General features: G+C 41.7%; 1 protein-coding gene across 1 annotated transcript; it reads right to left on the bottom strand.

Annotated features, from left to right (window-relative positions):
- Positions 1-2662: 2662 nt before the first annotated feature.
- On the bottom strand, positions 2663-3708 carry LOC132236485 (cytochrome c oxidase subunit NDUFA4-like). The gene has a single exon (XM_059699625.1). The coding sequence runs from the start codon at positions 3030-3032 to the stop codon at positions 2712-2714; it is 321 nt and encodes a 106-aa protein (XP_059555608.1). The 5' UTR covers positions 3033-3708; the 3' UTR covers positions 2663-2711.
- Between the last annotated feature and the right edge of the window lie 16856 nt (positions 3709-20564).

The following is a 20564-nucleotide window of genomic DNA, read 5'->3' as shown; positions in this document are numbered from 1 at the left end:
GTGCAGGCAAAAGGCAGGCTGACCTCATTGAGAGCCCTTACTCAGTGGGGTTACTCATTTATCAGAATAAATGGAGAAATCTAAGGCACTCTGGGAACCCAGCTTTAAGAATAGCTTGCTAGTGTTACCCTTCAACCACTTTTCTTTTAAGGGAACTATATGAGACAGTACCAAAGAGCATTCTTTAGAGCATCTTTCATCAATGCATCAGAAAAAGTAAAGCAATTTAGAATTCCAAAACCAAAGATAACTCTGAAAGAAAGAGCATGCTAATCCTTTTACAGTCACACAATTGGCCCCAGTGCTCTAGCCTTGATGGAATAATAGGGCATTATGGGGGAGGTGAGTTCAGGAAATCGGGTGAGGCCCATCTGCGCTATGCAAATAAATAGATGCAGGAGGAATTTTCATTTATCTTCCAAAATTGGAATGAACTCAAAGGCCTAAAAATGACGGGCACTACACCCAGTTACTTCCCTCTGCTTTTGTTGGTCACACCCAAAAGAGAACTGTCTGCAAACTTGAACGAAGGGGTCTCAGGCACCAGGACGCAGGCGAGAGCTCATCGGTGCCCCCTACTTGATGGAAGGGAATCGCGGGTGTGACTCCTCACCAGGCACAGAGAACACACCAGTTACAAGTGGAAATTTCATTTCTCTCTCTAAGCTAAAACAATACATCGCTCCAGACCGCAAGCCCTCAGATGTCATTCCGATCCATGTCCTGTCGGACGAATTTAAGCCGCGGCTATGAATTCTAAATAAACTGTGCTGATTTTGAGAGCCACAAAGCTTTGCACAGAAAATGAAAGCCAGCTGTTATAGTTAAGGGAAACACACATCTTTGATTTAAACCAGAGGAAAGGTGGGGCTAAAGTCAAGCTGTTTAAAACGTGAAAACTTCCTCTTTCTAAGGGTGGGTGCTTGTCTCAATAAGGTAATGCCTGATAAGCCTGTGCAAAGTCCAGGGTGAATGGCTGCCCCAGCTCCAAGCAGGTCGAGCCGGCCTTGATTCTGGCCTGGAGAACTCTGTGACCTGGGCAGGCCCTGCCCTTTAGAGACAACCTCCAACGTCCTCCTCTTTCTGGTCTTTCTCCACTCGAACGGTCCACGCTAAAGCTCCTTTGTCCATCTGGTCTCTCTTCAGTGAGACGCTCCCTCACAGGGAAGCCACCGTCCTATTCAGTCCCTTTGTGTAGCCCAGCTGGTGTGGCTCAAAGATTGAGTGTCCACCTATGAACCAAGAGGTCACTGGTTTGATTCCTGGTCAGGGCGCATGCCCAGGTTGCAGGTTCCATCCCCAGTAGGGGACGTGCAGGAGGCAGGGGACGTGCAGGAGGCAGCCCATCAATGTTTCTCTCTCTCTCTCTCTCTTCCCCTTCTTCTCTCTCTCTAAAAATCAATACAACATAATTTTTTAAAATATACCTCAGAGCAGGACTGACAGATGGCAGCTCTGAGGGGCAGGGAGCAGCTCTTACAGAGCCACGCTGGGCTCCCCTCACCCTCAGAGGGGTGGAGGCGAACACAGCGAGACAAGACATGGCCTCTCCTCATGCTCTCCCGCCTCTAATAAGCAACCCAACAGGGGAACCACCTTAAGCCATGTCCCAGATCACCTCAGCTTTGCCATTTCCAAAGAACCCAGATAACAATTTCCTAACCTCCTTGCTGGAAGGCTGATAGGGATGGCTAAGAAGAAAGCCTTACCCAGGGCCCTCCTTTCTCAGACATTGTTTTTTCATGTTGCTTTTTTGATTTTAAAGTGATGCCTGCTTATTGTACAAAGTATAAAAGCTTTTTTCTAACTTTCTTTTTTTGCAAGTTACTAAATAGAAAATTTGGGCTTTTGCATAATAAATTACACTTATTTTCCTACACCATTGAAAACTTTTGAAACGTACTAGAGTTTTAAGTGTAGATGGAAAAGGAGGCTACATACTAAACCTAACAAGCTCAGGGGAGGCCTATATGGCAGGCTGTTGGGGTCCAGCCCCAGCAGGTCCAGGGGTTCCCAAAGGTGTGGACAGAGTCGGCGAAGAAGGAATGACACGGAGGCAGCGTTCAGTTGACCAGCATGGTTGGGTTCTCTCGCCTGGTTCTAGCCAGGATCTCCAGCCAGGTTCCGTGTTTATTGTCTTGTTACATCTGTATTTATACCAGTTGATTTTAATCCTGTCAATTCTATTCCCAAGGTTAGGGTGTTTCTTATCTCCATTCCACAGTTACTCTATTGGTCTATTAAGCTACAAGGAAATAACTGAAGGAGATTATCCTAAGTAAAGATTATGTAGGTTAAGCGTGACTGTTCTAGTTAAAGTGATTAATTACCCACCTGGCACTTAGTTAAGGGGTTTCATTCCCTCCCTAACTCCAGAGAAAAATCCCCATCTGGGAAAACAACCTTTCTCGGAGAGGTGACCTTGGTTAAAACACATAGCGCTAAGAAGGGGAGCAAACATATTAAGAACAGTATGCCATATACGCCAGATCCCTTGAAACATATGCTGTGCAGATTCTTCCCTGCAGCGACTGTGTCAAGCAGTAAGGATGGACTGGCTTCTGGCAGCAGGCCTTAAAAACCCAGAGACCAACACAACCACACAGGGTGGTTTTATTTTTTTTGAAGTTTCAGATATTTATTAATCGGTGTAAAGCCCAACACGATACTCCAACATGTCTTCGAGCATTTGGAGGGGAAATAGTTCCCCGTTAAGTGGACAATGGTGCAGATGGCCTCTGGAAGACCTTCATTCTAAGCAGCTGTTCAGTGAAACATTTCATTAAGAAGTCTGGACCTTCTCTCTTCAGTTTGCTGTAACCAAAATTCATTGAGTATAACTTGTATTGATCATTGGGACCCAGCTTGTTCCAGGATTCTGGGTTATTCTTTCTGTCCCAACAGACATCTGGATTGAACAATGCCAGGTGCAAGATACACAGCGCTGCCCCAGTACTTTCGTCTCCAATAAATACAAAGTGGAGGATCAAGCTTGGATACTTCTTGGTCTGACCAAGGATCTGATGGAGCATGATTTTGGCAGAGGGATCAGGCCCAGAAGCAGAGAAATACAACAGAACAAGAGGCAGGACCAGGTAGTCTCTATGTAAAAATTCCTAACTAAATGCGGGTCATGGAGGGTAGTCCCATCCTAAGCCTGTAGATTCCTTGACAAAGGTCAGTATTTACCTTTAAAATCATCTATTGTCATTTCACAAATTAGAACAAACTCTCCAAAAATTTATATGGAACCAAAAAAGATCCCGAAATAGCCACAGCAATCTTGAGAAAGAAGAACAAAGTTGGAGGAATCACAAGACAAGATATCAAGTTATACTACAAAGCCACTGTACTCAAAACAGCCTGGTTCTGGCACAAGAACAGACACACAGATCAATGGAACAGAACAGAGAACCCAGAAATTGAGCCAAGCCATTATGCTCAATTAATATTTGACAAAAGAGGTAAGAGTATACAATGGAGTAAAGGAAGTCTCTTCAATAAATGGTGCTGGGAAAATTGGACAGGAACAAATAAAAAAATGAAACCAGACCACCAACGTACACCATACACAAGGATAAACTCAAAATGGATAAAACACTTAAATGTAAGTCATTAAATCATAAAAATCTTAGAAGAAACCATAGGCAGCAAAATCTCAGACATCTCTTGTAGCAATATGTTTACCAATACATCTCCTAGGGCAAATGAAAACTAATGAGAAAATAAACAAATGGGACTACTAGTACATCAAAATAAAAAGCTTCTGCACAGCAAAAAAAAGAAAAAAAAATCAACAAAATGACAAGAGAGCGCACTGCATGGGAGAACATATTAGCCAATGATACATCCGATAAGGGGTTAATTTTCAAAATATATAGGAAACTCATACGGCTTAACAAAAGGAAGACAAACTATCCACTCAAATAATGTGCAAAGGACCTAAATAGACACTTCTTCAGAGTGGACATACAGAAGGCCAAGAAGACATGAAAAAAATGCTCAAAGTGTAGGAAGCATGCCTCTACGATTCACCTTCATAGAAAAGAAACAGCATGTGGCCAGGTCATCACTGAATTTCCCCAGAGCAAAGAGGATGTTGGGGGTGGGGAGAAGGTGTGAGCTATACACATGGCTGAGAGCCCATGTCCTTGGAAGATTCCCTTCGACCAGTGGTTGGCAAACTGCGGCTTGCGAGCCACATGCGGCTCTTTGGCCCCTTGAGTGTGGCTCTTCCACAAAATACCATGTGCGGGCAACAACATACAAACCTGACTTACCCAAACTTCCCAAGGAGATGCAAGGCCATTGTTCACATTAGTGTTTGTCAGTCATTGTCATGATTTAATTTTATGGATATTGTAAGGTAAATTGTAAGGAATTTAATTTTATCAATAAATAATATTGTTATTAAGTATGATATCAAGTTTTATTCAATGTACCTATAGTTTAACTAAGACTTAAAACTTTAAGTTTATTAAGTTAATTTTAGGGAACGTTGTGGAGTGAAAGAAGCTGTAGTGTCAAGGATTGAGAAAGGTATGTTGAGATGGTTTGGACATATAGAGAGGATGAACGAAAGGAGATAGCCACGAAACAAGTATACAAGAGGAGTGTGGATGGGAGAGTTGGAAGGGGTCGACCTCAGCGAATGTACCTCAATCAGATTGAGGATGTTATTAGCAAAGGCCAGCTTAGGAGTACCCTAATTAAGTTAATAACAATGTACCTACCTATATAGTTTAAGTTTAAAAAATTTGGCTCTCAAAAGAAATTTCAATCGTTGTACTGTTGATATTTGGCTCTGTTGACTAATGAGTTTGCCGACCACTGGCTTAGACAAATGGAGGTGGGAGCAACTAGAAAAGGCCCCAGCCCATTTTTTTTAAGTAACCCAATGGGAGACAGCAAGACCTAGGTGACCTATTAGGAAATAGGTGGCCAAATAGTACTCAGCCAATGAGGAACTGGAGGAGGGTCTAAATAAATAGGCTATGTCCCCTGCCCCACGTGTGTTCATGTACAATGGGCACCCACTCTTGAGAGTGTTATTAAAAGTCTCATTTTCGCCATGTTTCTGTTTCCTGGTCCATCATTTGAAATTTGGACAGGTGAGCCATTTCTCACAAAAGTTACTAATCATGTGAGAGTTGCACATCAAACCAACAATGAGGTATCACCTCACACCTGTCAAAATGGCTATCATAAAAAAAAAAAATCAACAAACGACAAGTGCTGGAGAGGATGTGGAGAAAAAGGAACCCTCTTACACAGCTGGTGGGAATGCAGACTGGTGCAGTCACTGTGAAGAACAATATGGGGAGTTCCCTCAGAAAATTAAAAATGAGAATTACAATTTCACCCAGTAATCCCACTTGTAGGAATATATCCTAAGAAATCAGAAACACCAATCGGAAATAATATATGGACCCCTGTGTTCATAGCAGTGTACTAGGGCAACCCCTCTGCACCTGGAAATGCTTTATATCGTATAATTGCTTATTGTATGCTTTCCCAACTAGAGCAGAGATTTTGTCTATCATTTATTTATTTACAGCACCTAGAACATTTCCAGGAACCTAGTAGTTCAACAAATACTGTCTGAATAAAGGCAGGAAGGAAGCCTCCTAACCCTTCTTATAATCACTATTAAGTCATATGTGCCTCCAAGTAAGAGAGGCCAGGGAAATTTGAAACTGAAGCTCAAATGGGTCCATGTCATTTTGCCTTTCAGAAGTTTCAAATGCTTCTGTGCTTCTAACTGGCTTGGTATAAATGCTATAGTCAATCTCTTTAAAAGGTAGTGGGGAAGTATCCTTGATTTTCCCCTGCTTGCATGCTGACCCCATATGCCGCCATTCCTGCTGTCATATTTTACCCCCCATGGATGTCCCTTCCTTCGAGTCTCTGTTCACACTGTCCCCCTGCACTCTTCCCCACCCTCATCTCCCTCCTATTCACTTATCCTTTGAGGGCTTCCTCAGCGCTTATGTCTTCTATCAATTCTCTCCTGTCACCTTAACCCCTACCAGGTTTGGGGACATGTTCCAGACCTTGAGACAAGGTCTGGGGAACTTAAATACCTGGGCAAGTTGTAAGGGTAGAGATTCGGGTATGCGGAATAAGGGCCCCTTAATCACTGAGGGGAGGAGGAATCGCAGGGCAAGGGGTCAAAGAGATCCCAGCAGCAGGTTTGGTCTTCATCTTCTATTCTCATTTGTCTATTGTGATTTTGACAGCATCTCTGTGTAATTTTTTAGTGTTTTCTTTAGAGATTATAAATGCATTTTTAACTTTTCACAATCTATCTATATGCAATATTTTGTCACTTCAGTTAGAATAGAGAAATCTTAAAAACATAAAGTTCCCCTTACTTTGCCCCTTTTTATGTTAGAGGTATTTATTACATTTATGTATACTGAAAGCTTCATTAGACAATATTACGCTTTTGTTTTCAACCATAAGACATAATTTAAAAAACTCAAGAGGAGAAGAATAGTCTATTGTAATTACCCCAAGATTTACCAATTCTGTTGCTCTTTATTTTGATGTTCCAAGTTTCTTTCTGGTATTATTTCCCTTTCATTTGTAGAATTCCCTTTAGCAATTCTTTTAAAGTAGGTCTGGTGGGTACAAATTCTCTTAGCTTTTCTTCATCTGAGGATGTCTTTATTTTACTTTTATTTCCAAAAGATATTTTTGCTGTATACAGAATTCTGGGCTGACAGTTCTTTTCTTTCAAACCTTGAAAAATGTTGTTCTACTTCCTTTTGACCTCTACAGTCTTGTTTTATTTTTTTAATCCTCACCCAAGGAGGTGCTTAGAGAGAGAAAGGGTGGGGGTGGGAGAGAGAGAGAGAGAGAGAGAGAGAGAGAGAGAGAGAGAGAGAGAAACATCAATGAGAAAGTTGTGAGAGAGAAATATCAATCGGTTGCCTTCCATACATGCCCCAACTGGGGATTGAGCTCACAGCTTAGGTATGTGCCCTGACTAGGATTCGAACCAACAACCTTTCAGTGCATGGGATGACACTCTAACCAATGAAGCCACTCCGGGGGCTGACCTCTGCAGTTTCTAAAGAGAGAATCATTGTCACCAAATCATTATTTTCCTAGAGACAATGCATTGTTTCTCTCTAGCTGTTTCAATAATTTTTGTCATTGATGGTTTGGGAATTTGAGTATGATGTGTTTGGGCATGGATTTATTTGATTTTATCTTATTTGGGGTTTGCTCCACTTCTAAAATTTATAGTTATCTGTCTTTCTCCAAAGATGCAGTTTTCAACTATTATTTTTTCAGATTTTTTTCTAGCATCACATGCCTTCTTCTTTCCAAATAATTTCCATTAATCTGGCATAATTTCCATTTTCTGTCATCTTCATTCTGCTATTGAGTCCCAGTTAATTTTTCAATTTGGTTAATGTGTTTTTGGTTCTAAAGTTTCCATTTGGTTCACCTTTATATCTTCTATTTTAACTTTCTATTTTAATCTTGTTTCAGAACTTATTTACAATTCTTCCTTTGAGAATTTTTATAATATCTGTTTTAAAGTCTTTGTCAAATAATTCCAACATCTGTGCTCTATCTCATATTGGCATCTATTGATTATCTTTTGAGAATTTCGTAGCTCTTCAAATGCCAAGTAATTTTGGATTGCGTCCTGGAAATTTTGAATATCACTTTATGAGACTTGGGGTCTTGTTTAAATCCCAGATAGAATGTTTGTATTTTTATCTTAGCAGGCCCTTGACCTGGTGAGGTCCAAGCAATAAGTTCCAGCTCACTTTTTGTGTGCTGTGGTAGTAATGTCAGCTCAAGTTTCAAAGGCTTTAAATGGTGTTCAGAACTGTCCTGTGAGTGTGTCACCTATTGGTTAATCTGAGAGTCTACCTGTTAGCTCAGTCCTCATAGTCTTTGGAATGCTAATTAGGAGCAGAGCCACCATGACAGGTTCGAGATTAGCCCAGATGTTTCCAAACAGTTTTATGGGATCCATTTCCTAATCTCTTCCTTCTCTCCTACCTCCCTAGTACTTTCTGGGTTCTTGGGCCTCCTTTATTCAGCCCATCAGCCCCAAACCACTCACTTCAGTGATTAAGTCTCAGCTGGGGTCCAAATGACTAAAGAACAGGAAAGGGGGAGGGTGGGAGCTTGGGGAGAGTTGTTTGGCTCTGCCTCTTGGAACTGCAGCTATACCAAATGAAAAATGAAAAATTCCCTCCGAATTTTGGCTTCTGCAGTTTTCCATGCTAGCTCCTTTGCTGCCACTACCTCCAGCACAAGATCCTGAGGTGGAAGTGAATGGAGAAAAAGGAAAAGGGAGGGAAATACAAAACTCAGGATGATTCTCTCAATCTCTGAGCTTTAAGAGTTCTCATTTCTGCTCCTCAAGTCAAAACGAAAGGGATTTTTCTGGGTCTCTGTCGGTTTTACAGGATTGACTTCCAGATTTTGACTATGTTGAGATCAGGTTGGAGATACCTGAAGAAGAAAAAATATGGTAAATTCCCTGCTAGCTTGGTGGCACTTCAAATTCTGATATTCTTTCCCAATCTGCCTACTACTGCAGTGGCGCCATCTTTTGAAGAAACTAGCTACTGGGTGGCAATTTGATTATTCAATTCCTCAACCCTCAAGGGGGTAGCAATTCTTCCTGATTCTAGCCTTCCTTTTGTAAATTTCCCAGGAGCACAGAACAATCAGAATCCTGGAGGAACTCTTCCCAGAGCATATCAATCAAAGAAAGTAGACCCTTGAGCCCTGACTGGTTTGGTTCAGTGGATAGAGCATTGGCCTGCAGACTAAAAGAAAGTAGACCCAAATAGATCAAGAGATAAAATGCAATGTGTGTTGTGATGTGCTGCCCAGATCCCCACACTTTGAGACAAAAACATCCATTCCTCCAGCTACTAGGAGTTTTGATGATGGATGGCTCTCAGCTGAGTCCCTCTCTAGGAACTGCCCTGGACAGGCAAGCTGAAGACAGCGAACTTGCTCAAGGCCACACGGTATCCCTGCAGGCAGCTCACGTCCAGTGACTGGTGAAGTGGAGGTGTAAAGCTGGGCAGTCTTAATGCGAGAAAGGAAGGGGCATCATAGCTCGAGAGTTCCCTGTGGAACTAAGTTTTTAACTCTGTCCTTTGTCCAGTGCTAACTCCTTCATTCCCCAGCAAGTGTGGATTGGAAAGCATTTTCCAATAAACCTCATGCACACAAATTGTCTCAGAGTTTGCTTCCCAGGAAACACACCCTAAAATAACAGGGTCTAAGCATGGCACTCTCCCTATGACAGGACTTGGCTCAGAAATGGGCAAATGACTCAATTCAGGGCACATGACTTGTTCTGGAAATTTTTCCTGGCACTCGAGAGAACCATAGGAAAAGATGGTCGCTCTTCCAAATTTTTTATAAACCTGAACAGGACTTCTATGGCTCCAATTGCTACTGTCAAGTATATTTTGACCCCCAAGAGCAGCCAGCCTTAAAACAAAGTTCATACTGTGATTAGCAGAACGGTGAGATGGAAAGAACCTGAGTCCCTCATGACATCATCGATCACAAGAGTAATGTGCCTTGAAGGCCACACCACTTTTAGATTCCTTATTATGTGAGCCAATAAACTTTATTATTTAAAGTGGTCTGGAGGTTTATTTTTTTTTACTTGTTTCTGCTCCTTGCAGCCAAAACATCTGATACAAATGTGTATCTACTGACTCTTACTTCCTTCACTGCTCCTGGAAAAGACTTTCATAAACATTGGAAAGAGCTTGAAAAATCACAACCTAAACAATTGGTCAAAATATTAAACTGTGACTAAGTTTAAGTGGTTGATTTTTTTAAAATCTTTTTCCTTCCTTCCTTTCTATAGGGAACAGAAGATACATTTTTAACTTAAAAAAAAAAAAAGGAGACCTGTAGAACAAAGATATTTTATGTACAAAAATAAAACCACAGCAATATTTGTAACTTGGTTGAGAAAAATTACCTTAAAAATTCTATTTTTAAGATCTAAGTACAATCTAGGCCATGATCTGAAATTTGGTATAGTTGGAACTTCTGAAAACTCCCTCTGTAATAGACAGGTAAAGGCAGACACCTGGTCATTGCAATGATATTTATATGCCTGTGGAGGAGGAAGAGAGATTTTTGCAAAATTACTTCAGAAGGAGAATGCCTGTTAAAAAAACAACAACAACACATAGTTCCAAAAATGATTCAGTTTGCAATTTATAAAACAACTAATCCATTACAGCAATCCAAGAAAATGTTTCCTATCCCCAAACACATAGTGTCTTGACTCAAACTCTGAAGGTCAAAAGCCTATGATTTTGACAGACCAGTAAGGAAAGACTTTTTAAGAAGCAAAGCACTCTTGCCTGTCCATAGAGAATGCCACATTGTCATGTTTGAAGGTCAAGGATATGGGAGCAGAACACGCTTCTCATTTTAACATATTGGGGGCAGATCACGAGCATTCGTGTGTTTTCATATTACACGTGTTTTACATAAATGTTAAAGGCACGCCTTAAAATTAAATACCCATTGCATTTTGAAGTTATTTATTAGATGTTCTTACAAGCTAATATCTTCTTAAAGTATGATACTTTGTAAAGCGTTTTTTGTACTCATGCAATAGAAACTTATCTGGCCACTGGGTAAAGCTAGCAATAAAACTACTGGTGCACAATGGGTTAACGATGAGAGACTCTCACATCTGCTGAATTAATCTTCTCCCCCAGCATTTGCCATTTCACACTTTTTTCTCCGGCATCTAAATGCAAAAGCTAATGGCTCCATATTTGTGGGTAACAGGCAAAACACAGGGCTGGATTTAGGGGACAAGCTTCAATCTCAGGCCTGCCCGCCAACCAGCTGGGTGGCACTGGGCAAATCACCTTCTGTCTCTGCGGAATGATCCCTCCGTCTCCACGAGTATGGTTCCTGGGGAAATAAGAGGACCTGTGTAAATGCTGGGGACGCTCGTGGCCATGACAGCCCAGTTTTCTGTCCCCTTCGCTCACCCAACATTTCATAACTCAGTCTTAGCTAGCCCTGTCTACAGCCTACAGTGGGTGAGTCTGTTATGGGCAAGCAGCAGGGGGAGAAGATTTCTTCACAGGTACTCAAGCCAGAAACAACAAATCCTCTTCCAAATCTGCATCCAACCCCTACTGCACCTTTGGCGCCTTGAGAGTGAGCCCACATCATCACTGCAGATGAAAACGGAATCAAACACCCCTGCTCCTTTTCTGCTTCACACTTTAGAAATGACCCAGAGGTCGTGGTGTAGGAAACACGACTGATTTTGTAGTAAACCTAGGTTAAGGGTGGTGGGAAATAGGGATTGAGTGAACCTGGAGTCCTTCGGAGGCTTACCCTTAGTTCACACCCAGGTCCTTGGGCTACGGCATCGAAGCCAACCATGACTCCTAAGACCAGGGCTAGAAGGGCTGACTAAGAAATACAACACAACAAAGAAATAGTAACAGAAACAAAGTACTCTGCAGGAAGTTTGGCCTAAGCATGTCAAAGATTCTCTAAGGAAGAACAGAGGGCCAAGGAGAGGCTTCTATAAAGTCTGTGAAAGAAACAGCAGGCAGCCTGCCGGGTGTGGCTGAGTGGTTTACGGTCAACCTATGAACCAGGAGGTCACAGTTTGATTCCCAGTCAGGGCGGATGCCTGGGTTGCTGGCTCGATCCCCAGTGTGGGATGTGCAGGAGGCAGCCAATCAGTGATTCTCTCTCATCATTGATGCTTCTATTTCTCTCTCCCTCTCTTTTCTTCTCTGAAATCAATAAAAATATTTTTTAAAATAAAAACAATAGCAGGCAAGTGTAATGCATTTACCTTGACTCTGACAACCTTCTGGAAACAATTTAGAAAATTTGCTTATTGACTGTGTGTTGGATGTCAATAAATTATGTTCCCTTGGTTATGGAAATATTAGGATTATTGAATAGGAAAGTGAAAAATGTCTTTGTGGCCTGCATGGTGTGTTCAGTGGTTAGAGCGTAGGCCTGCACACCAGAGATTCTCAGGTTTGGTTCTCAATCAAAGGACACATATCTCAGTTGCAGGTTCGATCCCTGCCCTTGGTCAGGGTGCGTGTAGGAGGCAACCATTTGATGGGCCTCTCTCATGTTGATGTTTCTCTCTCTCCTCTCTCTCTCCATCCCCCCTCTTTTCCACTCTCTTTAAAAATCAATGGAAAAAATATCCTCACTCTTTGGATGAGGATTTTTTAAATGTCTTTATGCATTATTTAGAATCATATGGAAGTGAAGTGTGATGATGCCAACATATTACTTGCAGATGGCTTATAAAACTAAAGTGTGCGTGTGTGTGCGTGCGTGCGCGCATGTGCACACACACACACACACTAATAGCTGATGAGTCTAGAAGTACAGTATTTGTGTGTTAATTATTCTGTTCTTTCAACTTTCCTGGGGTTTGAATTTTTTAATTTAAGAATATGATCAGAGAATATGGCCTCTGGGGGGGTCTCACAGCTACAGGCCCTTGGGATGATTCCCTTTTCCAGGAGCCACTTGGCTTCCTGGGCTGCTAGCAAAAATAAGCACTGACATTTGTCATGACCAACCACAGAAGTTACCATTGCTAAGAAAAGGTCCCGGCGGGAAAAGTATCATCCCTATTTTACAAAGGAGAAAACGGAAGTACATTCAAGTGAGCCAACTTGTGGGAAGTCACTGCAGCAGCCATACCGACATCCTCCCTGGACTCCTGCTTCTGTTTCCTTCACGCCCAGCAGCTCACCTGCACCCTTCCTCTGAGGACAGCCCTTGGCTGTCAGCACCCCTTCACCTGGACACCATACTCGGAGAATTTATGTCCCTCCGAGTGACTCATAGCAATGGCCGCCTCATTCATAGCAGGAGACGGAATTCCTTCCATTTCAGTTTCATCCCAGAAGATAAATCCTCCTTTCATTGTGCCATGTACTTGCAAAGCTCAACTGCTTATTCCTGAAATCAAACCATTCCCCTCCCAGCATCCTGACAGCCCCCACACATGCTTGTCATTTCATTCCCTGTCCTCTTGGTTGCCATGGATGAGCAATGCTCCAGGATAAAGGCCCATAATTACAGGCTGACACTGTATTCAGTTGACTCTTGCAGCCACCAGATGTCTAAACAGAGAACAGGCAAACAGAGGCCTTAAGGTAGCACCTGGCTCTATACTTATTTAGCTCCTACGTGTTTCATGTGACATACTAGGTATGCACTTCATAGAAGAATTTTTTATGTTGACTAATTTTTAAATATCATTTGCTTGGCAAGGGCCTTGGAAGTCGTTCAAGTCTGCTTCTAGTGACAGGAAGTTCACACTTCAGCAAGATAGCTGGGTCCATATGGTGACCATCTAAAATTGTCACAAAGTTCTTCCTTAAGAGGAAAACGTGTGATCATTGGTGCCTGAACTTTGTGGAATCTATTCTTGCTGTTCAGAGATTTCTTGTGCTTCCTTCACAGATCTTGGCTGAATTTCAGAACTAACATTGGCTGAATAACCATATACTCTCTGAGTTAAGTGCTTTTTTTGAGGAGGTAGCAATCAAAATAATGTAATAACTGGTATAGCCAAACTAAGCAGAATGGGTGCAGGCAGAAGTATATCAAAGAAGTACTCATATTCTGCTGTCAGCTGTGCAGGTATGAACCTGGATTGGGAGAGATCTGGGGGATCCCTTGGCACAGAGGAGCACTCGGGTGGGGTTTGTGGCAACAGTTATTTGTCATCAGATGCAGAGCATTTCTGTATTTTGACAATCATCACAGCCGTACCTCTGTGGACTGCCTGACCACCAGTTCTGGTGTTTTAATGGTAGGAGTAATAGAAAAAAATTACATTGAACTATGTAAAGGAGAGTGAGACAGAATAGATGGATGAAAGAAAGAAAGAAAGAAAGAAAGAAAGAAAGAAAGAAAGAAAGAAAGAAAGAAAGAAGAAAGAAAGAATATAGAGTATAAAAGACAGAACCAACACATCACACACACACACACACACACACACACAATCAGAAAACAAGTGAAACTCTACACCCATGGCAACAAGAATGTGTGGTCAAACCCTTTTTGTACTCAGCTTTAAAACGTCAGTCCCCCCAAGTTATGTTTTAAAGACTTTCTGGGAAAAGGCCATTTTGGTGCTTTTTAGTTGCTGAGGTTCCTGGCCAGTGAGCCAGGCACTGACCTCAGGAAAATGTGAGACATATTCAGCAAACAAGGAGGAAACCGGTCAAAACAGGGAAAAGAGCACTAAAGACAAGCAATAATATTATTCAGGAGAATGTCCAAGGGGTAAAAGCAACCGTGGGCAAGATAAGCAAGGTGAAACCCAGAGGTCCAAGAGGACACGGCGTTCCCTTCCAGGTTATCCAGGTAGTTTTCCGAGTCCTTCGGCCCTAAAATCCTCCTTGATCAACAGAGTCTACGCTGACCAACACCAACACCTCACTCCTTAGTCAGCAGCTACATGAACAAAGCAGCACTGAGGGACCAAAAGGAAAAAGAACATTGACTTTGAGAGACAAACTTAATCAAGCTTCCCCACTTACTTTAATAAAGAGTTGTACTTTGTTACTCACTCAGAGGCAATTTGAAATCCATTCACAGTGAGAGATTAGAATGACCTTTCTGGTCTTGAAGTAGAAAATTGCTGCAAATTGCAGGTGGGGATTTCCAACCCATTAGTCAACACAGAAGGCAAACCCAGCCAAATGGAAAGCTCAAAAATTGCATGGAGTGAGAAAGTTAACTTTTTTCTTTCATGACTCGCCATCACACCATCCATTCGCATGGATCTAAGGTTTATCTCTAACAGAACTTGTCACCAGAAATCTTCCTGATTTGATTATGATGCTTGTATGATAAGAAAAATAAAGTATCCGTTATAAAAGATATTTGTGTTTTTTTTTCAGATGACCTCAGAGGCAGGAAAAATAGCAAGTGCAGATAACAATATCTGTACTTAGGGTGATCACATTAAGAGAGATGAACCTAAAACAAGCTTAACTGGCCAGTAGTTACATGTGTCAGTAGACAACCTGGAAAGGATAAGTGTAGGGAAAACAGTCAAGGAAATATGATGAAAAATGGGATTGCTTAACCTTCTAGCCTTCTCTTCCTTTCAGGAAAGTGAAATGAAGTTCATGCATGAGGAAGCAGATCAATTGTCAAATCAAAGCCAATTAAAGCCAGGATGAGAAGAAGAAAGGGCAAGACCTTTCAACCTTGACCGTTCTAAGATGCAGAGGTTGTGCCAAGACTTACACAGATGGGCAAAAGCTGATACATAATTGGCTTTTGGGGAAACTTTTCACAGCCCTGCTGATAATGAGATAATTGTACAGGAACTTGCCACAATATTTACTTTTGTTTCTGGGGGGTCCTTAGGGAAGAACATAACTGCTCTGATTTTTCACCACACCCAAGTCTTAACAGGAAGATATTCAGTGAATGCATAGTTGTTTCCAATAGTTTAATATATTCAAGTGCTCAGCACCTTTCATCACACTTTGTTTAGATAAGAGGGAACAGTAGAGTTAGTGACACAACTAACTTGGACTTTGTAAAAATATTTTCTCACAATTTTATTAATATGTTTTTACTGGTTTTTAGAGAGAGAGGAAGTGAGAGGGATAGAAATATCAATGAGAAAGAAACTTCAGCAGTAGGCTGCCTCCTACATGCCCCCTACTGGGCATCAAGCCTGAAATCCTGGGCAAGTGCCCTGACTAGGAATCGAACTGGTGACCTCTTGGTTCCTGGGTTGATGCTCAACCATTGAGCCACACTGGCCAGGCCTAACTTGGACTTTAGAGAGGATGCTTCCTACAAGTTCAAGTGAATCAGCATACGCTTGGAAATTTAAGTTTAGATACTCAAATTGCCATGAAAATTATTAATATTTACAGATAATATTTATTCTATAGATACTATGTTAAGAAAACATCTGAATAATGAAAATCTGTTCCAGAAGTTCCGTATTCACTTTGAACTAGAAATAACTTTTTTTTCCAAAGTATAGGTCCAGAAGAACTAGTCCAGGGCTCAACAGCACTTGTTTTTCTTGAAGAAACATCAATAAGATTACATGAGCTAATAATTCCTCATTATTCCTCAAGTCCCCATAGCCCTGGAAAGTCCTTTCCCCTGATCCTTTGAGACAACGGTGATCTCTCCTTGCCTGAATTTCTGCAGTACTTGTATTTATAACATAGTACTGCCTGTGTGAGACCATCTTTATGTTTGTCTATGCTTATTTCTCTAGCTAAGCTGTAAGTTCATCAAGGACAAATACATGCTGCGTTCATCTTTGTATCTACCACAGTGCCCAGCATGCCTGTATCTACCACAGTGCCTGATGCATAGATGTCTATTGGATAACTGATTAATTAATGTTACTGGGGCTCCCAGACATAGGCCAAGGAGCAATAAAAAGTGGAGAGTTGGAGGACAAGAAAGGGGGAAAGGAAGGAGAAGGGGGGAGAGGAGGAGAAAAGCGGTGGGTAGCGGAGCCTGATGCAGTGTCTGGTATGCTATCTCAAGTGTCCATTTAGTGACGCCACGTACAGGAAGCCTAATCCAGTCCAAGGCAATCCCCTGACTCCAGAAAGATATGACTCTAAAACAACCCAAGAAACACCTCTCTGATTGATATAAGTTAAAGGAGTTACATTACTCAAAACCTGCTCTCAGAACTTTTCAGATGTCTGTTGAAACAAGGCATTGCCTGTTTCTCAAATGCATGTCAATTGAGTAGAGTTTTCATGCCAGGCTTTATCAGCATGAGGGTTCAGGCTCATCCAGGCTATTGATTAGACCAGGAATCAGAGAATAATCCCACTTATTTCTTTCTTAGAATAAGTGGGATTTGCATCTTTGCTGAAGTGCTCCTGATACTGTATATGATTAAGTTGTCTGACTGGGTAACTTGAGAGGCCCTGCAAGAGCGGCTGATGTGGTCCACCCACTCCTTTTGAAATTCTCACCTGCCAGAGAGAAACCCAGACTTATTGGTTCTACAAAAATAAAATACAACATCCTGGGAAACACAGAATACTTGTCGTGTTTTCAGGTGTAAGACAATTCCCTCAAGAAAGGTTCTTCTGATCTGGCTTGATAAGGATATAATGAATTCTGATGAATTATATCTGAAAAGCCCTAATTCCTGAGATGTCTGGTACCATTGGCTTGACTTGGACCCAATCCTAACCCTTTAAGATCTTCAGTGCCTACCAGGTTGTTGATTTGTCCTTCCATCCTTTCCCCAAACACGCCCCCCCCCCCACCGGACTCCCCTACCCAACCCCACCCCTGCTTCCTAAGGTTTCCTGGAACTGCTAGGCTGCAAAAAGGGGAAGATGTGCTGCTTGTTTCTCTCATTTGATGTCCAGCATGAGGTCTGGCACCACTGCTTACTGGCTTAGCTCACACCCGAGCTTCACAGAAAAACCATACAGACAAAAGCATTGCTATTACGTTTGATTTTGTAGTCCAGTGAGGGTGTAACCATATCCCTCAAGTCTGCAGAGCCAAAATCCTTGGGCCCTAATCAGTTCTTGAGCAGTGGGAGGAAGGAAGAGGAAGGAAGGGGGATATGAAAGGATGCATGATATCAGAATGCGGTCAGGAGCCAGCCCCAGCTGTCATTATATCCTCAGAAAAGGGGTGGCAATTTTACACTGTATTTAGTGTCTTATAAAACTTATCTCTGTTAGATTTAATAAAAGGTTCAATTCATTTAAAAAGAGCACGATTAATAAATAACATGATTCAAAGGGCATTCATAACTAAATTAAGTGTTATGATTTAAAGCATGAAATTCTCCAGAATTTTACTGTGCACATGGATGACCAGTAGATCTTGTTAAAATGAGATTCTGGGGTGGGGCCTGAATTCTGCATTTCCGAGGATCCCCTAGCCAGCTCCATGCTGCTGGTCTTGGGAGCACACTGTTAAATAGGGCTCTACCCTGCAGTGGTTAAGAAAGAGTATGAACTTGAAAATAGGACATCTCAAACCCTTACTCTTTAAGATTTAAGGGGTTGAATGAGGAATCAGAAAACCATGTGACTCTTTTCAAAGACAGCTATTGTGATCAAAACTGAACAGTAGACATGGGAGGTGAGAGATAAGCAAAAAAAGAGTAAAGAGTTTCTGTTTCTCTTCTGAACAAGCTTTAGTATAATTGCTTTTTGCTGGGGAAAAAAAAAATATCTTTTTTTCCAACGCTTCCAAAATAGCAGAAAAGAAAAAAAGCCTCCCAAATGTGCTTCTCCATAAAAACAATAAGCACATGGGCAAAAAAATTGTCAAAGTCAACATCTTCAGAATTCTGGCAATTAATCAAAGGCTTGTAACACGCCAATTTTCCTTTGTTTCCTCAAGAAAAACAGCGAAATCTCTGTAATAAAAGAAAACATTTGAAATTTTAATTTGTCCCACGATAGTCTTAAAACCTAACAGTCTTATAATCATAGCAGCTGTTATACCAGCAACCTAGAAGTCACTGAGGGCGGTGATACAGATTTGGCACTTTCCAAAATTTCTTTTCTCAAAGAATTGTCATTATGTGACCTGTTTGGCAGCTCCCTGGAGATATCCACTCGCAAGGTTTATGTTTATTTGACCTAACTCAGCACTTGCTCAGTACACTAGCCTTTTCCCCACCATGCTTGTCAAAAACAATTCATGGCCCAGCCAGCCTGGCTCAATGGCTGAGTGTCCATCTATGAACCAGGAGGTCATGGTTTGATTCCTGGACATGGCATATGCCCAGGTTATGGGCTCGATCCTCAGTGTGGAGCATGCAGGAGACAGCCAATCAATGATTCTCTCTCATTATTGATGTTTCTATCTCTCTCTCCCTCTCCCTTCCTCTCTGAAATAAATATATATATATATATATTTTAATCCATGGCACCTTGGCCAAGTGGCTCAGTTGGCTAGAGTGTTGTCCCATACATCCAAAGGTTGTGGGTTTGATTCCCAGTCAGGGCACGTACCTATGTTGTGAGTTCAATCACTGGTTGGGGCATGTATGAGAGGCCATCGATTAATGTTTCTCTCTCACATCAATGTTTCTTTCTCTTTCTTCCTCTCTCTCTCTCAAATCAATAAAAATACATCCTCAGGTGAGGATTAAGAAAAAAAACAATCCATGGCAATTACTGCTGCCTAACATAGCAAGGCCAGTTGGGTAAATAAGAAGCTGACCAAAAATATGTAAAAAGAAAAGCTGGTGAATAAGAAGTTCCTAGAGTACTTTGAAAAGCTCAACATATTCCTAGAAATTTATTTTATTTTATTTTTTTATTGATTTCAGAGAGGAAGGGAGAAATAGAAACATCAATGAAGAGAGAGAATCATTGATCGCTGCTTCCTGCATACCCCACACTGGGGGGTCGAGCCCGCTACCCTAGGCATGTGCCCTGACCGGTAATCAAATTGTGACCTCCTGGTTCATGGTCAACACTCAACCACTGAGCTATGCTGGCCGGACTATTCCTAGAAATTTTAAATGCTATGTGCATGTACAGAGCTCTGAGTATGCCCAGGAAATATCTGAGAAGGTCCTAATTTTTTCACCTCTGGCCAGCCTTGAGATTCTGCACAAGCATAAAGTGAAGGCGAGGGTAGAGTTGTAAATTGCCTGTCAACACATTGAATTATGTCCTAATATGCACAGAAAATCCCTCTGCAAAGTTTGGAAGACTTACTGGTTCAAGGCATTTAAAGACATGTCTGTCCAATCATTAACTGATTACTAAGTTAACTGAGCAAAAACTTTAGAAGCCATATATAACAAAGAATATTGACTGTGTAATGTCTATGTGTTTGTTTTCCCCCCACATCCCACATGGTTCAGGGTTCAGGATCTGGAAGAGGGGCCGCACACAAACGAGATACAAGACAAGAGACAATTTGGAAATATTGGGGGGGCAGGCGGGCAAGTCCCACTCAATGGGAAGGACTTCCACTGGTGCTCAGGCTTCACCAACCTTTTATTAGTTTGGAATACACCCATAGCCCTTAGGCAGGCAATTTCCAGTAACAGGCAGACTAGCCCATCAGCAAGGATTTACATAATAGTAAATGGGGAAGTTGCTTCAGCTACCATTGTCTGGACTAACAGTGGGTGCACAGCCCTGACCTTTGCCAGGTCTTCAAGGGTCACCAGGTTCCTTGTCCACACCTCTCTGCTAGAGAAGACAATAGGCGGCTTCCCACATGGCCCTCTTCTCTTTTCCTTAAAAAATCTTGAAAAGTGAATGCCGCCTAAAAGGGCTCGAGTCCTTTCAAGACTCATCATTCTGCATCTGCAGACTAGAAATAAACATGAGAACAAAAATGAGACAAGCAATAGTGGTTATGCTGAGAGGCAAATGTCATGTCCTTTTTAAATTGTTGCCAGGTATCTAAGGAATCAGTCTGTAGTAAGTTTCTTTCTGGGCCAACAGTTCTTTGAGTCCCAATTTCAATGTCCAACAGTTCTTTATGTGTACATGCCAGCAACGATATGCTAGTTCTGGATG

The sequence above is a fragment of the Myotis daubentonii genome, chromosome 6 (assembly GCF_963259705.1).
Source record: "Myotis daubentonii chromosome 6, mMyoDau2.1, whole genome shotgun sequence".
Taxonomy (NCBI): Eukaryota; Metazoa; Chordata; class Mammalia; order Chiroptera; family Vespertilionidae; genus Myotis; species Myotis daubentonii.
Note: the sequence above shows the minus strand (reverse complement) of the source record. Positions and strands in the feature narration are given on the sequence as shown.